We start from the raw sequence: 25,815 nt of genomic DNA on the forward strand, positions 1-25,815 counted from the left end.
GGGTTTTTCTGGTTTTGTGTGTGTGTGTGTGTGTGTTTGTTTAGTTTTTATTAATGGTTCTACCTATTAAAAGAATTAGGAAACCTTCATTTAATTACAGAAGAAGAGCTGCTCATACAGTTTTCCAACAATAAACCTGTACTATATATGCAGGTAACACTTCATAATTTTCAAGTGTATTTACCAGTAATCTTAAGAGGTTTTCTTAACATGTAAATCTTACTAATATTTTGTTCCAACATTTGAGAAAGCCTTGCAGGAAGACAAAGCAAAAGTTTTTTTCTGGTGTGAATGCTGTTAAGGAATGCAAATTAATTTTATGTCAGCTGAAAAAAGCCAAGAAACTGCGAAGCTGGAGTACCTAATTTTCTAATACCAGCCTGGAATCACTGTTTAAACACATATGTTACATTAAAAAACAAACAAGAAGAAAAAAAAAAACAAAAACCCAAACCAACCACAAAATATTGAGAAGCAGTTTTCCAGGACATGACTGTAAGAATCAATTAATTAACCAGAAGATATTTTTTTAAAAAAATCTCATTTGAATACTTGTCAGAACATGAGCAGCAGCAAGGAAAGGTTAATTTCATTATCAAGACCAGCTTATTTAGCATCTCCAGAATAGCACAGTAGATAAATCAAGACACTGTCCAAGAAATTAACTCACCTCTATTTTTTGGTAGACCTCCTTGAACATCCCAGGAATAACAAACTGACGCTCAACAGCCTGAATCTCATTTCTTGTTGGCCAGATATCTTTCAGGAAAATCTTCTTCCCTGAAGCATTTATTCCTGCAGAAAATGGTATTGTTATGTTTGTTGCATAATTTTTCCATTAAGAAAGGAAAAGTTGGCTTTTAGCTACGCATTTCTTCTAACCTTGTCAATGTTCATCAGTCACTCTTAATTTTGCCTACAAGGGTCTGGCAGAAGAGGGCCTCCTAACCTTGATGGTGCCTGTACTCAAGGTTTATTTTGTGATTTCCAATAGTCTTCCAGAATAAATTTAGAGAATAGTTTAGGTTGGAAAGGATCTTCGAGCTCTCACTAGCTGAACTGCCTTCTCAAAGGAAGTCTACTAGGTGAGGTTGCTCATAGAAGACTGCACCCAAATAAAACCAAAGGGGGCTGCTCTGGAACTGGAACACCTGGTCAGATTTGGCTTTCCCCTTTCTCCACCATACAGACTCCCTGTTGCTCTTTTTCTGAACAGCTGCATGCTTTCTATCCCAGGGGTGCTCAGTCATTTGAAGCATTTCCCTAGTTCCAACCAGTTTAGTTGATCAGCTGTGAAAAGAAGCATCCTGGGTCTTACCCAAAGGCTCCTTCTCGAAGTCGATGCGGATGGTGCCTGCGATGGCATAGGCAATCACCAGAGGGGGGGAGGCCAGGTAGTTAGCACGGGTGTTGGGGTGGACACGTCCTTCGAAATTCCTGTTGCCAGACAGCACGCCCACTGCTACCAGGTCTCCCTGTAAGAACTTGAGATGAAGTGCTTGCACACACACCCCCCTCCCCCCCCAAGGGGTCTGCAGTACTGCAGTGTCAGCGATGGCACAGTCACAGAACTGCCTCCTCCCAGACAACCACAAAGTGCTTCCCACAGAACAGAGAATCCAGGTGGAATTTACACCACAGAGAGCTGAGAGGAGTTGGTGCACAGGGTATCAAGTGTCAGAATGGCACACAGCAGAGCATGGCTTACCTAAATGAGCTGCACAGGAAAAACTGCATACCTGTGTTATGGCTTCAACAACAGGCTCTGGCAGGGGTCCACTGTTGCCAATGCATGTCATACAGCCATAACCCACCACATCAAACCTAGAGAGAGCACAAAAACCACCAGTGAACAGAGGGCTGCTTTGGAGCAAGGTGTTCAACCCCTCAGTGATGGCTTTCAGAAGATGCACTGTTTTAACAAATGAATTGCTGCTGAAAGCAGCATTTTTGAGAATTTTCTGGTTTTATCATAGCAGTATCTGAGCAGTATTTGAATAAAGATCTGGGAATATGTTATCTACCCAAAGTGTCATGTTACTGATGCTGTCTAAAAAACATGACTCTTGACAAATAACCCATTTTCATTCTTGTGAATGCGAGTTCTCAAGAAGCTAGACCAGCCTTCCTTCTTAATGGCAGAGCCTCAGCACAGCACCAATCTGTTCAGTCATGCAGGATCATGACTGATGGGCACCTGACATAACTTTTAATCCATACAGATCTCTTCTAGGACACTGCTTGCTGGCAGTGTTTTTAATTAAACAGCCATAGGTCAATAGTAAGAAAAACACTCTTACCCAAGCTGGGAAAGGTAACTCATAACTCCACTCTCCCTCAGGTAGTAAGTGACAACTCCACTTCCTGGGGACAAGCTAGTTTTAATGTATGGCTTCACAGTCAAGCCAGCTTCAACAGCTTTCTTAGCAAGAAGTCCTGAAAAATACAAAGGATAGTTGCAGTTTTTCCTAGAATCGGACAGTTTGGTGGATCAACAGATTAAAAGGAGTACAATAAAATAGCAGGGAAACAGAAAGACTCCACCTTCCAACAATAAAATGGAACAGTGAGCCACAGAGAGAGCTAAAAATGCCATTAGCCTGAGAGCCAAACACTTGAGGAAACAGTAGCCTATTGCACTTGACAACTGAGGGGTTCAGCCTTCCTATTACTAAGGGAATAGTCTGTCTGGAGAATACCTGCTTCTTGATCCTTGAAGGAAAGAAATACAGCTCTGTTTTTGTGGTCAGATGGACCTGAGGAGGAACGTATGCCAATTTGAATGTCCTGTAAAGTGCAAGTGCATTGGGAGACTCTGTTTCTCCAGAGGAGTAAGAAATACAGCAGATACCTCCTCCATGTCCCTTTTCATCTACATCCTGGTTTATGATGTATGTTATTCCTGTTGCATGGAATTAAAAGAATTTATGTGCCTGGGAAGGGGCTGAGCTGCTGGTACTGTAAAGCACCCCAAGGAAGATGCTAGCCAAAGAACAGGTAACAAATATCACCCTGACAACCTAAATACAAAGTGGTTGTTGTCAGAGGCTGTCCAAAAGCCAAGACTGTCCCAGCACGACAAAGGAACAAAGGGACAAATTACATGACTTCAACCAGTAAGTCATCCTCCCTGGTCAAGGGCCATTGCATTGCCCCTTGCACATTCCTTCCAACCTTTGTAGGATATGAACCCAAATGGTACAGTCTGACAGACTGGGAAGGTCTAACACAGTGATGATTGTACAGTGAAAGGTAACATCTATGTATATGTTTTCAGAGGAGGAAAAGAAATGTGTCCCTGGAGCCAAGCACCTGGGAAAGAGGGCTCAACTGGCTTAGTAGAGATTGAGCCCTTAGAGATAACTCTTCATTTGTATTTTGTTACCAGAAGCACACATTTGGAATGAGGTGTTTTCTACTATTAGCCAAGTTAAAAATTAACAACTCCCTGACCAGAAAAGTAACACAACCAGCTCAGGGTACCTGTTTGGTAGGATTTGAATGGAGATAACCACAAAAACAAGGCATAAAAAGCCCACTTCTAACCATTTCTTGGATGCAGTTAAGATGTACTTGACAGAGCCCTGAAAGATGGCAATCCCCAAGAACACAATTCAGTTTTCTGCTTCTACTCACCCTGTACATGCCCTCAGTGTCCTTCTGTAATAGCTTTATATACCTCTAGCTAAATGTGTGTTTTGTACTCTGCTTTCAGATCAGACTTAAACCCATAGACCATTCTTCACCATCCCTCCTCTTGTATAGCTGACTGTCAATAGCCTCTTCTCAGCTGTTAGCTTCTGTGCATTTGAACAAGTGTCAGAGGTACTGGTTAATTCAGTTCCAGTTTGCCCTGTAGAGAAGACAGGGCAGGAAAGTGACATTTTCTTCACCTCACATTTCTAGCAACTGTTTTCAGAATTCCTTCTGCTACCCTTAGGGACTACACTCAGTTTTAGCACTCCAGAAGACAAAACTGGCACTGTGCATGCAGAAGTTCACCACTGTTGTGTTTGTCTTTAGGGCACACAGCCAGAGCCAGAGAGAAACTACTGCATATTAAGCAAATAAATTTACCTGCTCCCAACATAACTGAAGGGTTACTGGTGTTTGTACAGCTTGTGATGGCAGCAATCACCACTGATCCATGAGCAAGCTCGAAGTCAGAGCCCTCAAAATTAAATTTGGTTATGCTGTTGTGCCGGTCTGGGGCAATCTGAAATCCCTTGAATCCTTGCTGTGAAAGGAGAAAGGATATGATTAATATAAATATTGACTGAAAATTAGTATGGGAGGGGAGCTTCATGAAGGAAAGTTTCATGAAGGGGAAGCATCTATCAGTCACATCCATCCTTGCACTTTCAGGTTGAGTGGTGAAGACTTGCATCTCTGGTCAGTCAAAGTAGTGGATGAAAATTATTTTTTTAGTGTCTATCCTATTCTCTGTTTGGATAAAGGAGGGACGTTTTGCAGACAGATGTATTCATTTTTTCTTCCTATATGAATATATCCTTCTTCAGATTCCTCAGGTATTTCTTTGCTCCCATATGCTCCAAATCCCTGACCACATATTATCTTGCTACAAGATCTTGTCCTAAGACTTTAGCTATAACATTTAAGATTTGTAAGCCAAGAGTATCAAACAGCTCAAACTTAAACTAAGAGATGACATGAGATGCAAAAGCCTGACAGCTGGAAAAAAAAACAAGGAGGGAAAAGGCACCATTCACATCATGAAAAATTATGCTTACAGATCTAAAAGCAAAAGATCATTTAGTGGAGTTTGGGACGTGTAACAGAACAAGAATTACTGCGAATTGCTGGAAATTTCTTGATTTACAACACTATTGTTCTGTATTGCTTTTAGCAAAGGCAATTATCACATCAGGTAGAGAGTCAAACATTTCGGAAACTCAAGTGAGCGGACATATTAATTCCTATTAAAGTCTTGCTCTTCTTTCAATGACCATTTCTGAATGGCTGGGGGGAAAAAAAATTAAAAAAAACATTACCAAAGAGAAACAAAAGCACACATAGTGCTGATCTGCTGAATAGATTCAGTAGTGAATGCAGAACTAGTTGGTGGAATTCAGGGCATAATTTGTTTGAAAAACTCCAGTGATGGGTGACTAGCACAAAGCTCACTGCAATAGCTACTTCTTGGTCCACTCTACTAGCACCACCCATCATGGCTAGTTCAGAAATCTTTATTGTACGTGGAAACTATGTTAGGCCTAGGATTGATCTAAAATCAGAAAGAACAACTGCCTCAACAGGACATGGACACCTTCATGTCAGAGAAGCACCACCCCAATTTTAAGCTACTTTCGTTGATGCCACCATCTAAACTGCATCCAGACATGCTCCTTGACTTTCCAATAGGAAACAAACAACATACAAGTTAACCCCAGAACATAGCTCCTGAACTCTAGACAACTCTTAGAAGCACACATTAGTTTGTAGGCCCAAAGGTTCCTAGTCCCTACCTTGGCTCCCAGACACGTCTCAAAGTCCTTCTTCATATCTGACACAGCAACTTTGTCCTGAGGCCTTTTTGGTCCACTGCAGCAAGGCACAACAGTATGGAGATCCAACTCAACAACCTGTTCAATAGGAGGAACAAAGTGTGGTTCAGCACTGCATGATAAATTGAAGCCAGTTAAGCCAGAGGTATACTCACCTCTGCTGTGGAACCAAGGATAAGTCTGCACATCTTTGCTTGTTTGCAGAAATTATCAAAGCCATGAGAGAAGGGAAAAGTCAGAAGAAAAACAACAGTTCTACTTTCAAACCCTGCCAGCTCTCAGGTACGGACCTCAAAACACAACTGAAAACCCAGTGTGTGACTAAAGCATCTAAACAATACAGATGATGTCCTTTCAAATGCTAGCAGCAGGGTCCTCTTCAGAAAACAACCATGTGAAGAAATCCTCATACTTGCATAAACCAAAGCAGACTATTCATCTTGGCCTTGAGGAAAACATCCAGCCTATTATAAAAGAGAGATTATGACATATTGCTGTTCCTCACCTCTGTTCAAACTTTGCTCTATAGTGTGCTTCATTTTTTCCATGTTTACTAAGATTTTTGAATAATCATGCCAGTGTAAGTTACAAGATAGATTCTTACTGTAGAAAAATCTGGGAACATTCTTGAGTTTTAGACTGAGCAGAGTAACATCTTGGTTTTCTTGCACAGAAAATGGGTTGTGTGCTCTGCAATTACCACACAGAGCTTCTAAGTGTTCTGATTCATGCAGCAAAATAAGTTGCTGAACAGGAAGGTAGAACTGGGACAAGGTTCACACAGACAATATTCACACTCTCTCCATACCTGTGTTTGAGTCTGGACTGGACTTCTCAGAACTGCATAAACAAAATTGCAGAATCTAATCAGCCAGAGCTCAACTGAGAGCCAATCTGTACCTATGCCCACACCTGGAGGACCAGTGCACTCGTTCCACTGGCCCCAAAGTTAAGACAGGTGTGTGGACCAAAGACAAAGGGTAAGAGTCCCTAGACTATTTCTTAGTTCCTGTGAAAAACACACAATTGTCATATTATAATAGGGAGCAGCATAAAGCAAGCAGCCTGGAGGCAGAACAGTTTCTAACCTGTGTGAAGTCCGGATCCTGGGAGGAGTTCTTGAAATCCCTCAGCATACCCACAGCCTCAAGATACTTCTTTGTGCACATAACTTTCTCCTTATCACGGCCTAATGTAAAAGCCAGATAGAGCAAAAACAAAATGCAAATGAAACTGAGAAACTACTATGTGACAGAATAAGGGAAAAAAGCATGCTATTTCACTGTTCACACTTTACACTGCACTACCAGTGCAGTGTACTTTCAGACCCTTTCAGCACAACTATTAGAGACTCACTAGAAACAAAGCCAGTTAGCAGACTTGGTGGCTTTTACACAACTCAGGCTCCTGCTTCTGTCACTAAACAAGCTAGGCTTGGGCAGGACTAGTCTAAAACTCATCTCTTTCTGAACATGGATTCTAGAAGTACGAAACCACCTGAATAATAAGTAAAAAAAGCATTTAAGCTCAGAAGGCTCCACCTGATTCAGTCCCATTGCTGTCTAGACCATATAGCTATGTAGTCCTTGCTTTGGTTCTTAACTCATGGTCTCTTCAGACACTCACCAGTTTGTATCAGGTACCCAATGCTAATATCATCCACTGGGAAATAGGCAGCTGTTGCTCCATACTCAGGGCACATATTGGCAATAGTGGCTCGGTCAGCAATCGACAGCTGGGCTACTCCAGGACCAAAAAACTCCACGAATTTGCCCACAACTCCAACTTGGCGAAGGTGCTGTTATAAAAACATAGTGCCTGTGTCATTGCTAGATGTCAAAAAATCTGAGCATATGTGTTATGAAATCCAGCTTTTGGCTTCAGAGAAACCTTTTTTGAAAGTTTAGCCATTTGAAACAAGGAAGCTTTGGTAAACCAAATCCCAAAGATGAGGAGATAGAGATTATAGTTTCAATAAGGTGCAACACAGGTATGTATTTCTTCTAAACTTGCTCTTCCTCTCATTTAAACTGGAGTCTGTCTTAGAAGAACTGTATTTTTCTCAGCACTGTGTTCTGACAAGAGAACAGAGTGGGGTCTTTAAACAGCAAACCCAGGAAGATAGTGAAACAGAACACAAGTACATGAATCAAACTGTAAATGGCTGAACTCACACAATATCTAGATGAACTCATAAAAAAAACATTGGCTTTTCCTGTTTAGACAGCATCCTGTGATGAACATGTGCACCAGATTTCTGACCTCCATCATCATGAATGCTGACCCAGAAACACTCTTAATTCAGTCACAGTCCACGGTGTGAATAATTATATTACGAATACATAGCATGTGAGCCAAAGACCTGCAGATCAAAGCACAGCAGACTGCTACACTTACTGTCTGTTTTCAAGCTTTACATTGCCTTATTTGAAGTGGGGGATTCAAAAAAGAAAGTCATTATAGTTTTTGGGGGGCAGAAGAGAAAGTACAAGTACCATTGTTCTAAAACAGGTCTGCACATGAGGATTTGAGCAGGCTGTGAAATAGGGTCCCTATTCTGTCTGGCTTCTGGGAGACAGATTTGCCTAGCACATTTGCAGTTGTCCTTGGGCAGCTGGTTGCAAGTCACACAGCTTAAAAGAAGTGGAAAATGACCACACGTAAGCACACAGCATGCAGCACAGTGGCTCTGTCCTACAGAGCAGGCAGAGCTTCCAGCAGTAACAAGTCATCAGACGTGTTCATTACCTTGGTAATGGTGAGCACGATGTCAGTGGATGTCACCAGCGGCTGAGGGTTTCCCAGCAGCTTATAACCAACAACTTCAGGAAGCACCATGCTAATTGGCTGGCCCAGCATCACTGCTTCTGCTTCAATGCCACCTACACCTATGGGAGCACACAATCAATGGCACAGAAAGACAATAACGTGTGAAAGATAACCCACAAAGTACAACTGTCAGATGATGACTTGATTTAGGGTGTGGAAGGGGATAGAAAGCAAACAGCCAGAAGGGCTAAGCCTTCTGAAAAGAGGCACTCCTCATTTTGCTTCAGTTTCTGCAAGGTTGGGCTTTTAATGTTTCCATTTCATACTTTCATTCTTGTTCCTCAGCAATTAGATAGAAGACTGAGTAATTTGCTCTGAGGACTCTTGGCTTTTACAGTAAAAGATGTTAAAATTTTATTTAATTTACTTTTATTTAACTTATTTAAAATTTAATTTAATTAAGTTAATTAAATAGTAATTATTTAATTACTTAAATATACAATGCATAAAGAAAGAATGACTGATTATGGTACTGAACATGGTGTGCTGCATGCATGCAGACCAGGACTACTGGCCACCAAGTAAAAACATTAATTTGGAGGAAGGAAAGGTTTTCAGAGACAAAAGAGTACAGCTGGTTCTAAAGAATACTAACAGAAAACCTACTTACTAAGACAGAAATATCCCCCTTACACCTACTAAGTTTCAACATGGCTTGGGCATGTGCAGGTGGAATCTTTGGGTATGCACACCTTCAGTATTAAAGGAAAGCAATTCAAGTGACCATTTCATTTTGCTAATTTAAGAAGTTAAAATATCAAGACATCAGTCATATGCACTCCAAAAAAAATCTCATGTTTACTAGCAATTTGGCTTTAGACAGTAATTTTATAAATTTCTGCCTGTGGGAAGTCCCTCTCAAGTTTATCTTCCACTTCCAAACCTCCTTCTACTTTGTATTATTTTAATTAATATTAAGCTAGAACAAATTGCCTGTAGTAAGCTGCTAATGGCAGTTGCCAAACCACTGCTCCTATCTTTTTTCCCCTCTTCATCTAATAATGACTGAAAAATAGGTTCCCACTGATTTTATGCAACATGATACAACTATGCTAGTTAAAAAGGTACTTCTGTGACAGATACAATCACATTTTGCAAGGTGTGGAATAATTTTAAAACAGCAAAGTCGATTGACTTGATTGACAGGCTACCACAGACAGGAATCAAGTGAGTTCATATCTACCAGACACAAGGAAGAAATGCTGTCTCCCAGAGCATGTGCTTTGAGCACACGTGGTACAGGCTCTGCTCAGTCACATTTTTCAACACTAAGCTTACAGGCACACTCTTCCAGACAGCTACTGGTGTTACAACATCATCTAAATGATGGCTGCATGTAAAAGGTGTAATCAAATACAGAATAAGACAGACATCTCTTATCCCAAAGATATGATGGTTTAACCTGGTTTAACCTGGTTTAACCAAAGTGAACTGGCACACATCTGCATTCCAACCAGCAGGAATTCTTACTTCCTTAGCAGACTCTTAATCAACCAAAATTGCTACAGTACAGCTGGGGTAGGAAAACCACAATGTCCTACTTCTGTCACAGGCAGTACTCACAACTAGACAAGGATCTTTGTGAAAAACTAACAAATGCTGTGTAAAAACATGCCTTCTGTATTTGTAGGATACCAATCTCAAATGGGCTCCTATCACTGTATCACAGGAAGATAAAAAACTCAACTGAAGTGTTTGGTGCTATGTGTTGGGCAATAGCAAAGATTTGCATTTCATACCTGCAGTTTGCCATTTTGAGCAAAAAAAAAGAATAATTTGTATTTATTTCTGTAACAAGGATTCTGCAGAATTCTAATTTTTCAGTATTAGAATATCCTTCATAGCAGCTTTTCACCATGGCCTGTTTGGCTATATTTAACTCGCTCAGATTCAACTTTCAGCATCTGAAGTCTAAGCAGAGCATTTATAGTACTCAACACCTTGAAAATAGTTGAGTGATTAAGGAACAAATGGAGGATCAGTGATACTTCAACTGCCTTACTTCACCAAATGACTAGGATGCTTCCAGAAGTCTTTTTAATACACTCCTTGCCTGCTTCCTTGCAAATTAAATGCAGAACAGAAAGCATGTAACAGGAAAACCAAATAAGACAGCACCAGAAATCATCTGAGGCTGTTACAAGAACAGGGAGCTTAGTTATAAAGTCTTCAATAACAGTAAGAAACCTCATCAAGTTCCTTAAACTTTGTCTAAGCCTGTGTATTGTGTCTGGCCAGCATGGAGATGACTTTTCTGTACAGCAGCCCCTGTAGTGTTTCACATTAGTGACCAGGCCAGTGCTGATAACACACCAGCTATTTCAGCTGTTGTCAAACAGAGAATACACAGTGTCATGGTCTGGTTCTGACCCTTCCTCAGCAAGTAAGCTGGGCAAGTGGACAAGATACTGTGAGGCACATGGCCAGGACAGCTGGCCCAAGCTGACCAGAGGGATATTCCATGGTATATGACATCATGCTCAGCATCATGCTCCCTCCTCAGGGAGGAGGGGGTGTGGGGAGTTTTTCTAAAGCAGCTGCTGCCCAGGGACTAGCTGGGCCTTGGTTTCTTGGTTAGGTGGTGATTGATCATGTTTGCATCACTTGCTCTTACTTCCTTTGCTCCATCCCACCCTTCACTTATAAATTGTCCTTGTCTCAACCCATGAGTATTTTGTTCCATTTTTCTTTCCAGTTATCTTCCCCCATTGTGCTGGTTGGAATAGCAAGTGAACAGCTGGATGGGGGCTAACCTCCCAGCCAGGGTCAAATCACCTGAGCCTGGGACACAGCTCAGTCAGCCACATGTTCAGGAAACACTGCTGCACATACCCCAGCCAAGCACTCCCAAGCCATCAATCATGGTGGTGTGAGAGTCAGTGCCCACCACACTGTCTGGATAGTAATAGCCATCCTGATCCATCACCACTCTTGCCAGGTACTCCAGGTTCACTTGGTGGATGATCCCAGAGCCTGGTGGAATAATCCTCATGTTTTTAAAAGCCTGAGACCCCCACTGAAACAGAAGAAATTGGAGTAAAAAAGTTTCAATGCACATGAGCACTGGAAGAAACTTTGTTCATTGCATTTTTCTCCGTGTAAACAGGATTAATTCTTTCAGTACCTTTAAGAATTCAAACCTTTCTTTGTTCCTTTCAAATTCCAGATCCTGATTTTTTTGCAAACTGTCTGATCTGCAAGTGAAAATAATAAACTGTCAGAAACAAAAGTATTCACCTGAAATTCACATTTGGTTAGATACACCCAAAGGATGGCAAAAGAGTCATCAGCTAATATTATTGCTGATCAATCTCATCTTCTTAATCTCACTGCAGCTGTGAAGTACAGGCAACCAGTAAAAAGGATTTAAGAGTTCTGAAGAGATAACACCTGAAGCCCAAGTCAAATATGAGAGCTAATCTGCTTATTATATATGTGGCAGGCCTAAAGGCTGTCACTTGGAAAAAACTACACCACACATTACAGCAACATGAAGTTTCCAATACTTAAATCAAAAGCAATCAGCAAAGTAGTAAAGGGAGCTGGAACACAACTGCCTTGCAACTTCAGTTAAGAGGAGGTTATCACTGACAATACTGTGCTGCCTGGAACCCTGTGTTTCAAAGTAGACAGGGCTAACAAATTTTTTGAAAGGATTGATTCATGGAGTTAGCCAGTGTTCTCTCTACCCCAGAAATCAGTCCTTAGATTATTATTTCTAATTTTGTGTCTGTTTCTAAAGTCTCTAGTGTTATGCTAAGAACAGACACAGCATATATAGGAAAAAAGCTAAAGGCAGGTAATGTTCAACAGTTGAATAAGTCAAAAATTTTTGACCCTTTTTCTTCCTGTCATCTAGACACAGAATCATTGAGAATTTGTATCCTTCCTAGTCTACAACTAACCAAAAAAACAGTAAAGAAAATTCTATTTGAAAACTCTCTGGCGACATGCTCATATGAAGCATTTTTGCTCAGAAGTTCAGTATTTTTATTCTAAAGAAGCCTCTAAACTTGGGCACTGGAAAAGTGCACTTTTTATTCCTTCAATTTGCACTTCCTAGGCATTTTCTCTTTGCAATACTTTAACTTAAGTGGCCTCCTTCAAAACTACCTCAAGGTAACTGCAAACCGAAGAACTTCCAGACTACAGAAGATGGAAGGAAACCACTGAGAAGCATCTAAGTGCAGGATCTGTTTGGAAGAGGAGTTCAGCAGCCCACACTCAGGTACCACGGGGGGCGGATCAGCAGAGGTCTTGTCTTTCATTGTGGATCTAGTGAGCTCTCATCTCTTTGTAGCATGCTGAAGGTTGCATAGCATTCTGTTTCTCTCCTGCACTCATAGGGATCATATTAATCAGTGTGTTGTGCTCTCCTGCATGAAGGCACTGAACTAGCAAACTAGGTCCTTGGAGCTGGGCTAGGTCAGCTCAGGTCAATTCTTATATAAATAAGGAAGGAAGGAGACATTCTCTCTTGTCCTTTCCAAAAAGCCCTATCAGGTCAAAAAGTGCACATGGAAAAACGCTATTTCTGAGCAAATAATAATAATAATTCAATGTTGTTATGGAAAATTATGATCACCACAGATCTGGACTGAGCCTGTTTATACTAACACTTAGTCCAGGCTTAGGCTGCTGAGAGACAGACCACAGAAAAATCAAGATTCCCCCATCTAATTCACATACAATAGTCTAAATTTTAGAGGCTAGATGTTTTGCTCCAAAGATCAGAAATGGAACTACCATTATTATTATTATTATTACTATTATTATGGACTTACTTATTATTACTTACTACCATTAAGAAGTAAGAGTTATTTTGTATCCTTACCGCCTGTTAAAATCAACCTGGATGGAGTGATCTATCACTAGATCAGCAGGACAGATAGGATTTATTTTTTCGGGGTCTCCACCAAGTTTTTTCACAGCATCACGCATGGCAGCAAAGTCAACCACAGCAGGTACCCCACTAAAACAGAAAAGAAATAGGTAAGGCGAAGAAATTTGGAAAAAAACAAAAACAAAACCAAACCAAAACAAAATCAAAACCAACTGAGATCCTGAGATGCAGAACAGAGACCCACTGTCCCACATAATACAAACCATGGCTGTACCCTGAGTCTTGGGATCATTACTTCACAGCAGAGACAGTACCCCTAGTGGGAAGACAATGTCCAGAGAGCAGAAGGGACAGAACTGTTTCTATATTCTGAGCATTCTAAGAATGAAAAGATAAAACCAGGATTCACCATGTAATAGCAGGAACTTAAAGTGCTTGGCTGAGGAATCTGGAAACTTAGTCCTAGCCACCCTTCCTCTGAGACCCTGAACTGGTTTCTCTTCTATTGCTCTGTTTGTCTCCTCCCCAGTCTGTTTGAAAAAGAACAGGGTGTCAGGGATGGGAAGCTACAATGCCCTTTCTTTAATTCTTTGCTATGATTATTTAGCTGATTTTAAGGCAAGGATCATCTCTGATATGCTTTGCAAAGCACAGAAAAATCTTCTCCATAATTAGGGCTGTTTGGTACCTTACACACTTCAACTGAAATTGGCAGAGCCAGCAGGCATTAGTTTTCCTGAATCGCAGAGGTCATGGCCAGAGAAGACCTTTGTAGAGCAACTGTATTTTCAGAAGATTTAACTGATCACTGGAGAAGCACGAAGTGGAGAAATAAAGTATTCCATTCAAATTCACCGATCCGTTCTTGCACTTATCACTGACAAAAGACCTATCACAAATGACATTCATAGAGCACACTAAGGACCAGGACTCACATTTCTGCCTTCTCACATACCTTGTGGCAATTCTGCAAGACCTTGAGGTCCAAGTGAGCTAGAAATAAGTGAAGAGGCCTTTTTCTCTCTGTTTGTATATGCCATAGATCCAAAACACCTTCCTTTCTAGGTGAGGCAGATAAACTATGCAGAGGGCCAAAGCAGTGCATGTGAATCTTCCATCCATCCTCCACTGCCAAGTCTTGTTCAACCACACTCATCATACCTAATATACCACACACATTTGCGTATGTATTTTAGCAAAGCTTCTGGTACTCCTCAGAACACACATTCTCAGCTTCTACAGAGGTATGTACTACCATGACATCTTTCCATCAGCTTAGAAAACTCTTCCATACCAGCCTGTCTGATTTTGTGAACTGCTGAGACAAAAAGCTGTCTGTGATGTGCTTGTAAGGATCCAGAATCACTCATTAACCCACTGAGAACACTACCTTTCTGCAAGAGTAGCCTAAAGTAGAACATGCTTAGGTTTTCAACTCTGATTATAAGGAAGCTATTACAATTTTAAAATATATCAGGAACAACGTGAGAGGAAGAGAAAAGGCTTTGTAATTCTCACAGAATTTTACCTTGAAAACCCTGAGTGTCTACAAAAACAAATAGAAAAAAATGGTCCACATTCTCCAACCTTGACATGATTAACTGATTTACAGCAGTTTTTTGTCCCCAGTGATGCATATTCCAAGAAAAATAGCAAATGTGATGTTATGCTACCTGGATGACTTTGAGGAGAGCAGGGGTGGGAGGAAGGGAGTGGAAGAGTTATTCTTATGAACATCTTATGAATGCTATACAATTGAAAAAAGCAAGCAAGACATTGATCTACAGTCTTACAAAAACTCAGGATAATTACAGAACAACCAGATCTAGGAAATTTGATAATTCTAATCCAGGATGTGTGATTGTAATTGTTGTATGTCTTCTGTAAAGTTGCCTCTCTAAGTGTTGCATGCAGCATGATACCCAGAAAAGCTGGAAAAGGTCTCTCCATACATTTCACAGCTATTCTTTCCCCCAGCTCACCCCTCCACAGCTAAGCATTGCTGCACTTTCAAAAAGCCCCTCTTTCAGCTTTGGGGAGGACCAGACTCACGTGAAGTCCTGCAGTATAACTCTTGCAGGCTTAAATGGCACCTCCACATTCTTGTGTTGCACCACTTTCCAGTTGAGAATGTTCTCAACATCTGCCTTCTTCACTAGGAACTCATCACAGTTACGGATTGCTGCTTCCAAGAGGACTCGGATGGAAAATGGCAGGTGTGCTGCATGGGGTAAAGGCAAGAAACAGAGTTTTTACTTTATCATAGAATCATAGAATCCTTGGGGTTGGAAGGGACCTCGAAAGATCATCTAGTCCAACCCCCCCTGCCAGAGCAGGGCCACCTAGAGCACTTCGCATAGGAACGTGTCCAGGCGGGTTTTGAATGTCTCCAGTGAAGGAGACTCCACGACCCCCCTGGGCAGCCTGTTCCAGGGCTCTGTCACCCTTACAGTAAAAAAATTTTTTCGAATATTCAACTTGAACCTCCTATGCTCCAATTTACACCCATTACCCCTTGTCCTATCACTGGTCACCACTGAGAAAAGCCTAACTCCATCTCCCTGACACTCACCTCTTACATATTTGAAAACATTGATGAGGTCACCCCTCAGTCTCCTTTTCTCCAAACTAAAGAGACCCAGCTCCCTCAGCCTTTCCTCATAAGGGAGATGTTCCACTCCCTTAATCATCTTAGTAGCTCTGCGCTGGACTCTTTCAAGCACTTCCCTGTCCTTCTTGAACTGAGGGGCCCAGAACTGGACACAATACTCCAGGTGCGGCCTCACCAATGCAGAATAGAGGGGGAGGAGAACTTCTCTTGACCTACTAACCACACCCTTTCTAATGCACCCCAGGATGCCATTGGCCTTCTTGGCCACAAGGGCACATTGCTGGCTCATGGTCATCTTCTTGTCTACCAGGACCCCCAGGTCTCTTTCACCTACACTGCTCTCCAGCAGGTCAGCCCCCAACCTATACTGGGACATTGTGTTGTTCTTCCCCAAATGCAAAACTCTACACTTCCCCTTGTTGAATTTCATCATGTTTCTCTCTGCCCAACTCTCCAGCCTGTCTAAGTCTCTCTGAATGGCAGCACAGCCTTCTGGTGTGTCAGCCACTCCTCCTAGCTTAGTGTCATCAGCAAACTTGCTGAGGGTGCATTCTATACCCTCATCCAAGTCGTTGATGAAGATATTGAACAACACCGGTCCCAGTACCGACCCCTGAGGGACTCCACTAGTCACACACCTCCAACCAAATTCTGCCCCATTGACTACAACTCTCTGACTCCTTCCTTTCAACCAGTTCCTGATCCACCTCACTACCTGATCACCAAACCCATACTTGATCAACTTATCTACAAGGACGCTGTGAGAGACGGTGTCAAATGCTTTACTGAAATCAAGATAAACCACATCTACCGCTCTTCCATCATCTATCCACCTAGTAATTTCCTCATAGAAGGCTATGAGGTTAGTCAAACATGATTTACCCTTGATAAAACCATGCTGACTGCTCTTGATGACCCCCATGTCCTTGATATGCCTGGAGATAGTGACAAGAACAAGTTGTTCCATCACCTTTCCAGGGATGGAGGTGAGGCTGACCGGTCTATAGTTACCTGGGTCTTCCTTCTTGCCCTTCTTGTAGACTGGAGTGACATTTGCTATCCTCCAGTCCTCAGGCACCTCTCCTCTTACCCATGACTTACTGAAGATGATGGAGAGTGGCCTAGCAATGACCTCCGCCAGCTCCCTCAGCACCCTTGGATGCATTCCATCTGGACCCATCGACTTATGGATGTCCAGATTACTCAGCTGATCCCTAACCCAATCCTCATCTACTACGTCAAACTCCTCATCTATCTTGACTACTTCTGGGGCTAAATGAATCTGGGGCTCATGTGGAAACCCTGCAGGAGTAAAGACAGAGGCAAAGAAGGCGTTCAGCACCTCTGCCTTCTTTATATCCTCTGTCACCAGGGCTCCCAGCTCATTCCTTAGTGGGCCAATATTGCCTCTAGTGTTAGTTTTGCTAGCTATGTATTTGAAAAAGCCCTTTCTATTATCTTCAACCTGACTTGCAAGGTTAAGTTCCAAGGAGGCCTTAGCTTTCCTAATTGCCTCCCTACATCCTCTGACAACAGTCCTATATTCCTCCCAAGTGACCAGCCCCCCCTTCCATGATCTGTAGATTTTCCTTTTCCACTTAAGTTTTCCCAGCAGTTCCTTTTTTAACCATGCTGGTCTCCTAGCTCCCTTACTAGATTTCCTAACCATAGGGACGCTCTGATCCTGTGCTTGCAAATAGTGGTCCTTGAATATTGACCAGCTCTCTTGAGCCCCTTTATCTCTTAACGCCCTGTCCCATGGGATTTCTCTTAACAGTTGATTGAGGAGGCCAAAGTTTGCCCTGTTGAAGTCCAGGGTTCTGGTCCTACTGGGTATTCTGTTCCTTCCACACAGGATCCTGAACTCTACCATCTCATGATCACTGCAGCCAAGGTTGCCATTGACCACCACTGCTTCAACAAGGCCCTCCTTGTTGGTTAGTACAAGATCCAGCAGCGCTCCTCTTCTAGTCGGCTTGTCCACCATTTGCATTAAGAAGTTATCATCAATGCACTGGAGGAACCTCTTAGACTGTGAAAGGCTGGCTGTGTGAGTCAACCAGCAGATATCGGGGTAGTTAAAATCTCCCATGAGGACTAGGGACTGAAGTTGTGAGTATGTGTCAACAAGTGCAGAGTTTCATCTGCACCTCCACATTCTCGTAAGACTTTATCCCAAATAACCAGATACCCTTTTGTAGCCTCCAGGTTTCAACCAATTCTTTGAGCAGATTTATTATTTAGGTCCCTGTAAGACAACAGACATCTCTGCTGAAAGATCTTTTTCCACATCTTTTGTGGAGAAGCTTCGCCACAGCTTTTCTACCCTCCATACACTGAAAAAGAGGTAGTTCTTACCTTAGTTCTCTGTAGTTTCCTCTCACTCTTGCCACTGAACAGTCATGTGTCTGATTCTACCTGATTCTACCTGATATGGTTGGAATCCACACCTCCAGAAATGTAAAATGAAACTGAAAGGAGCTGAGACTGTATCTGCTAATCTTGCTTTACTTCAGGATTGAAATTCTTACAGGAGAAGGAACAAATTATTATTATTAGAGCAGTGCTGAAAGATTTACTACCAGCAATGAGTAGCTCCATTACTACTATCATAAAAAAAACGCCCCTAAATATTATTCAGGAAATGATAATTCAGAATAATTTTGGGTTTTTTGGTTGTTTTTTGTTGGTTTTCATCATTGTAGGTTTTGGTTATTTTAAATCTTCTCCCACCCAATTCTTCTGGAGCTAAATTATTCAGATTTTCTGCTGGACGGTGAGAAATGTATGATCTTTTTCTTTAAATAAATCTGGAGTTTATCACTCCTGGACCAGAAATTAATCAACTGGTAATGCTACACATGTATTTGGCTATTTCTTTAGACTCACCTCTGCTTTTCACACACTAAGGCCAGCATTAGCTGACTTCTCAGTTACACACTACCTGAGCCTGCAGTGGACATGCATTGCTGATGTTCAGAAAAAACATTCCTTCTCTTGCTTCCTGAAGCATTCTTGATCAGCTGTTCCCTTCTTGAAAGAGGAAAAATACCCAGCATAGGCAGCTCTAAGCTATGGATAATTGCTTTCAAAGTCAGCAGCACAAACTGTGGGATTTTTACCAGTGCCACATTTAGATAGTGTCAGAGGAACTACAGAAAAAACCTCCTCAGAAAAGATTTTTCTAGACAGCACTTCTTTTAAAGCTGAACAAACTTACTGGGTGACTCAGTCGAGTGCTAGATCATTTGCAGCCTTTCACAAAATAACAGTATATGAGAAAACTTGTGCTCTGCAGTCTTGCCTAGTCCTCTTCATCCACTCAAGAAAAACAAGACTGCAGTGCGAACAGCATGTTGTGAAAATAATACTGCAATTTTGCCAGTATTTCTGTAGTGCTAAATTTCTAGAATTGAATTTTGCTAAAACTTTGTTTCCAAAAACTGTTTTCTGAATTCATAGTTCTCTCCAGAGACCAAATATCATCAAATGGTATTTGCAATGTCTCTTCAGGTTCTGTTCATCAGCATTAACAAAAAACAGTCCTTATGTTGTCAACATACCGTATCTCGCATCTTCCAATTTGGTCAGATTGAAGAACTTCTTCAGAGGTTCTTTAGGATCCAGTGGCTCCACAATCTGTACAAAAGGGTTGCTCATGGTTATTCAAGACCCTTCCTGTCCCTAAAACACAAAGGAAAAATCAGTGCCATTCTGCATACAAAGTACATATCCTACAGTCCCACATGAAAGCTCTGGCAAAAAGGTTCTGCACAGTGTGCATTACTCAGTCCCTTTCCCTACAGATCTGCCTGTAACATGTCCTCAGAGGAAAAAGGTCTGCAGGAAGATAAGAGCACTGTGAAAAATACATGGATAGACCATGCAGTTTACAAAGGAAGTTCAATGTCTGCACCACTATCTTCTTTATGCTGCTTCCAGACAACTATTTGTGCTTCTGTGATCCAAGAAGCACCAGGCCAATGTGATCCCACTTCTTAAGTGGCATTGGACTGAAGCTAGACAGACAGGCATCTGCATTCAAAATTAAAGACAATTCAACTAAGCAGAAAACACAACAGTTTTACTTGAGCCAGAAAGCTTCACAGACCTAGGATTACAAACTTTCACTTTGGAGACACATGGAACCCTCCTGATTTCAGACATTCATTAGGATTGCCACCAAAAAAAACCCAACAAAAAACCAAAACAAGCAAACAAACAAACAAAACAAAATAACCCAATAACTCTTACTGTAAACAAACAAAAAAAGAAAATATTTCAAACCAAAATTACGGCTATCCTAATGCCTTACTGGATAGAGCATTTGACTGTGACCTAGAGCTTTTATGGTTCACTTATACAAGTTAGAGCACCTGAGATATTCCCAATATCAAAGCTAACTAGCACAAAGGGTACTAAATTCACTCTAGAAACACCTCTCAGTCTTCACAAAATATTAACTGCATGTACAATGCCCAACTGAGCAGTTCCTAGGACACTCCTAAGACCTGAACTCTGCCCAGGGCTCTTCTGGGAACACTGGCTTCAGCCAACAAATGCCAAGGAGCAAGCTAAAAATTTAACAGGAAAAAAAAAATCACAACAATTTTCTTCCAGTGTCTGGCAATATTCCCAGTCATGATTGATTTTTTTTTTTTAAAGAGAGATAAGCACAGTCCTGATTTTCAGATTTCTTGTTCTTTTCCCACAGCACTGTTCCTGATTTTGTCAAAGTAACACTATCCTTCTTTGCCCTAGTTTTTCAAACAAAATACACCTCCCCACAAGGGATGAGATGGACATCCTTTGACAGGCCATGGAGAATGTTTCATGCAAAGGGATATGCAAAGCCCAATATTTGTTAAAAACAGTTAATGGAAGACCAAAGAATAAATTAATTTACCACACCTGACAAACTTACTGGCTGTTCAGGGAATACTATTATATAGCACATATTTATGGGGGATTTTTAAAGTATTCCAGCACAAAAGTCATTTCACCTGTGTTGAAGATAACCAAGTTAGAGGTTTGATTGAGATGGAGAGATAGCAGAAATGGTGACAAAGGAATGTCTTGGGCGTAAAGCAGCCAGATACACTAAAAGAAAATTTCCAGGATTCTGTCAAATAAAATAATATAATTCCCAGGGAAGGCAGAAAAGCAGACAAACGAACAGCTGAAATAAACAAACAACAGCCACACAACATCTCATCTCTTACATTCTGATCTACAAATTATTTCATGAGATTCCATTTCCCAGCTTTGCAGACACCCATTGCACACAAAAGCCCATGAAGTTTTAGGTGTCATCTTTATACAGCCTAAGCTACTCAGCTATTCCTCTTCTAAGCAAAGATAGTGCTTCTACAATTGCACATGTTCAAAATAAATGGCTTCCTTCCTCTCCTTGCCAGCTATGGTCCTGGTGCAATCTTCTGCCTTCCAAGCCAAGCACATTGTTTTATGCATATACACTTCTCACAGAAAGTTAGAACACAGAAAGAAGATAGAAAATGCCAGGATACCCTGACATATAAGGCAGGAGGTAACTACTTTGATATGACCATAGCAAGGCTACTGTACTCAGCTCACATATTCTCATCTAAGTACAAGTTACAGATGTAACATTTCCCATCCAAATCAGTGTCTTGGAAAACCACAGCAGAAAACCAAGTTACTATGACACATTATCTACTTGCTATGATTTCTTTTCCAAACATCACCCTCTTCCCTGAACAGCTGTTTTAGCCCGCAATATGAGATACTTCAGCACAAACCTGTTTTCATCAGTGAGTTACACAAACATGCCAGACTCTGGGGTGACCAAGGTCTAAACAAATGTTCTTCTCACCTGCCTGGGCACACTGATCTGAACAACTCCAATACAGCTTTGTAAGCCATTTAGGAATCCCAGTAAAGAGGTAAAGTATCTTAAAACACCAACCTGCAGTACTGCTGTAGCAAAGTTCACAGATCTGGAGAAGCCTCAATCATACCAATTACTACTTCCAGACAGTATATTATAAACCAAGTGGCACAGCACTCAAGCAAGTGATCTGCCAAAGAGATGCCAGGAAGCAATACTCTGCAGACCAAGTCCACCGAACTGTTTTGAGTAATCACTGTGATAGATACAGATTAACGTGTGGCTACAGCACAGAGTATTTATTCATGTTTTGTAGTCACTGAAATGTAAATCCACAAGCAGGATAGGAGGCAGGGCAGCTGGCATCTGCCTCCATGGGACTGGAGCAGGGTCAATGTGTTGACCACAGACAGTGCCAGATGGCCATGGCAGCAGCTGATCACACATTCCAAAGGCAGCACTTGATCTTCTACCCAACAACCTCAAAACTGCTTGTGTGGAGGTCACATCTGAAATGGGATTCCACACAGTGGCCCTCAGGAAGACAGAAGTATAGATCAGGAGGTTCCTAATGGTAACAGCCAGCAGCCATCCACATGAAGAGTCTCATCGTGGCCTTAGACAACAACTGCAGCTGCTGCTAAAGCTGCTCTCCTTCCCCAATTATACAGACACATGTTCTTCAGTATTTGTGCAGTCCTGGATGCAGCCCTAGGATTCCAGGGGCTTCATCTGACTGAAATCTGCAAAAGTGGTTCAACTGGGCAGCTCAAAAAAGCAAAACAAACAAACAAATGAAACAAAAGTAGAGCAGACTATCATTACTAGGACATTCTCAAAGAGCTGCATGACTTGTATACAGTGTACTGGACAAACAGTAGCTTCATTTAGCCCCTTCTCTGACTACTAACACAATTCTATGACCATATTGGCTCATATTAATGCTGGTCACCTTTAAATCTACACTGTCTAACAATCAAATTTTTTTTTCACTCATTTTGTTACATTCATGCAGCTGCTCAGCACCATGACACCTTTCTCCATCTCTCACCAGAGTTTGCCTCAAATTCACCCACAGATTGCACATGGGCTCATTGCAGAATGTCTGATTTCTGGCTTTTCTCTCCAACTCCACTCTTCCCCAGAGAAGAAAAGTGCAGACAGATTTCAACCATAAATACCAGCCGGGGCAAATTTATTTAGACAAGGTCATAGCTTTCCAAATATATAAAAAGGAAGCTGTTTTTTGCACATGCAGCGTTTGCCCTTCAGAGCAGAGAATAAACCCTTGGCTGCAACAGCTGCTCCATACTGTCTGTATCCCCAGATGTAACACAAGAGGGTTCAGACTTCTACAGCAACATAGGTTTTATATTGTAATACTCCAACAAAGCACTTGCAAAATCTGATTACAACTAAATTCCTCTGAGAGGGTCTGTGAGCTTGGTTTTTACCATGAGAGCTTGGATGTTTGCTGCCCACCACAGATGAGTCCAGAAATGCCTCCTGGATGCACAGCGTGGGGGGATCTCTATGGAAGCTTGCAGACTTCATCATAAGATTATATAGGAATACGCATAAGCACAAGGGGACAGAAGGAAAAATGTGTCCATACTTTGTCTTCAGAATTAATCCACTAAACAAAATATACTCAAAGCATACTTAAGTCTTATCCAGATCTCTACAAAAAGAATTAAAGTACATGACTTAAAATATCTTAAATAATTTAAACATCCACTACATGTGTTGCTTGCAAGTCTTAAGTAACCTGAGTATCCAACATAAAGATGCACTAGTCATGTCACAACGTCTTTTATTGGAAAAGAACTCCATTCAGTAATTGAGGTATAATTTAAAGTATGTTCTTGATTGACTCTGGGTCCTGCACTCTACTTTAGAGCCCTTTAAAAACAGCAATGTGACTTGGAAAAATGTTACGAAGTTGAAGATAAAATTTTACTGAAAGGAATGAAATTTAGAAAGCATCCTGGCAGGAATGCTGTGGTAAAAGTCCTCACCTGATGATAAGGCAGAGGAGACAGGGAACAGCCATTGTCTTCCTTTGGAAATACAGCATTTGCACTTCTGATCTGGATCTGATCTTACCACCTTCCACTGCCATCATCACTCCTTCACCTGCTCCCCCAGGTTATTTTCCTTAATTTTGTCCATCCTACCAGTGCATCTGTACTTAGCTGGTATGTATGTGGCAAGCACCTCAAAATATCAAAAGCAAATAGCTAAAAAAAAATTTAAATCTAAGGGAAGCTGCGGCAGAGCAGCAGGTTACTGAGTTGCATAACTACCAAGACAATACTGATAGTGAATTTTCTGACATTACTAAGAATTGTATAAATCCAAACAGCACTTCTCAAATTGAGTTGGGTTCCCCAACAGAAAATGAGTCTCTGTATAGCTCTTTTCATAGTTTCACATTCTACTTAGCAATGGGCCTCAGCTGAAATTGTTGATGACAACTTCTACTTTACCTAAGTTATAGATTGCTAAGGCGTAAATAAAGATCTCTTTGCAGGTCCAGAATGCAGAAACCTCTGTACTGTTGGAGTCGTAGCATGCTCTGTGTGTATGCCTACACTGACTGAAAAGCAAGGAAGAAAAATATCCATCTTAAGCATGTTGTGAGACATTTGCATTTTTGATACAGAAAGAAAACCTCTTCAATATGTGCCAGGTGTCTATAGCAATAAGTAAATCCACATATTTAAATAACTTTAAAAAGTTATTTTAACTAATAACTTTAAATAGCTTTAGAAGAAAAACAACTCATGACACATATCTGTGTAGCAGGAAAAAAAAAAAACCAAACAAAATATCCAAGTTGCCCAAGACAAATGTTGTCTTTGATTTTTTTTCCCCCCAGAGGAACCTTGAAAAAAACAAAACAAAGACACAGGAAAAAAAACCGAAACACAACCACAAAAACAAACAAACAACACAACCTGGCAAAAAAAAACAAACCACAAAACTCCTTCAAGTACCCCCAGCATTTGGACACAGTTGCACAACACCACTAGAACAAGCAGAGTTTTGTTTTATGATATATCTAGGTGCAATTACTCTGGGATCCACACTGAAGAGATGGGTACAACTTCCCTTGCAACAATGACAGGTTTCAGATTCAGATGAAGGGAAGCTATTACTGTGCAACACTTACCCTGCCTGTGACTGATGAGGCCACCATGCCAGACCCATGGAGTGCTGAGCTGCTGTAAGCAGGCAGTGAGACAAGCTCTCAGTGCTGACACCCAGGGGTTTGAGAAAGAACTTCTCTGTCTCTCTTTTACCCATAGAACCCCTTGGTTACCCATGGGTCTTTAGAGAGGAGTCCTCTAACAATATGAGCAATGATCCTATTAGTACCAACTACACCACTACTCTGCACACAAGAAAATGCAGTTAACACATGCGGGAGGTTTTTTCAAACACTGTAAGCAAAGTTTCAGGGAGCCAATCAAAACTCTAACACAGCTCAAGAGGAACTCTGTCCTGAAACACAAATGGGACTCAGGACTCCAGACACTGCTGCTTTCTCCTGATGCCTAAACTGCAGTGCCAAAATATTTATTTGTTCAAAGCCACAGTGTGTACCACGTACACTTCCAGAGTACTGCAAAGGTTATTAAATGCATAATCCTATAATCTGTATGTTTCACAGGCTGCCCTAAGCATTCTGACCATTTCACTTTGTTAGCTGTGCTGAGCTTCACATCAAGGAATGGAATATTTAGTTCAGGGATTGAGCTTGTGAAATCAAACCTTTACGTCTTAAAGTAACTCCAGCTCCAAACAAACTGGAAGATTAGGGATGAGTTCCAGCGTGTGGATAGTTAACTCCCTCAGGCCATCTCTCCTGAAATCTAGATTCTACCTCCTCCCTCACTTCAGAACAGGTAGTTCACTCACTGCATAAGAGACACTCAAAACACTCTTCTTGTACACCTCTCAACACCTTTGGGGACCCAGGCAAGCACATGTACCAAGCATCCTTAGACAATCTTTGGAACACAATTTAGCCTTATGGTTAACACAATTAATTAGTCCTAATTAAGCAGGCATAATGTTAAGGGAATGCTGGGTCAGCAGATTCACCACTGAGTGCCCTAGTTAAAAAGCAGAC

At 41.4% G+C, this 25,815-nt stretch overlaps 1 protein-coding gene across 2 annotated transcripts in view; it reads right to left on the bottom strand.

The window, feature by feature from the left end:
- The window catches only part of ACO1 (aconitase 1), a 35,217-nt gene that overhangs the window by 5,466 nt on the left and 3,936 nt on the right, over window positions 1-25,815 (bottom strand). For both annotated transcript variants that reach the window (XM_030466809.1, XM_030466808.1), the window contains 14 exons: window positions 19,372-19,492; window positions 15,250-15,418; window positions 13,189-13,326; window positions 11,479-11,548; window positions 11,187-11,370; window positions 8,274-8,413; window positions 7,152-7,323; window positions 6,614-6,714; window positions 5,487-5,603; window positions 4,078-4,237; window positions 2,301-2,436; window positions 1,740-1,824; window positions 1,319-1,475; window positions 671-795 (listed from right to left, as the gene is read on the bottom strand). In XM_030466809.1, coding sequence (XP_030322669.1) covers window positions 671-795; window positions 1,319-1,475; window positions 1,740-1,824; window positions 2,301-2,436; window positions 4,078-4,237; window positions 5,487-5,603; window positions 6,614-6,714; window positions 7,152-7,323; window positions 8,274-8,413; window positions 11,187-11,370; window positions 11,479-11,548; window positions 13,189-13,326; window positions 15,250-15,418; window positions 19,372-19,468 — 1,851 coding nt within the window. In that variant the 5' untranslated portion in view covers window positions 19,469-19,492. The remainder of the gene's footprint in view (window positions 1-670; window positions 796-1,318; window positions 1,476-1,739; window positions 1,825-2,300; window positions 2,437-4,077; window positions 4,238-5,486; window positions 5,604-6,613; window positions 6,715-7,151; window positions 7,324-8,273; window positions 8,414-11,186; window positions 11,371-11,478; window positions 11,549-13,188; window positions 13,327-15,249; window positions 15,419-19,371; window positions 19,493-25,815) is intronic.

Source organism: Calypte anna, chromosome Z (genome assembly GCF_003957555.1).
Source record: "Calypte anna isolate BGI_N300 chromosome Z, bCalAnn1_v1.p, whole genome shotgun sequence".
NCBI classification, from domain to species: Eukaryota; Metazoa; Chordata; class Aves; order Apodiformes; family Trochilidae; genus Calypte; species Calypte anna.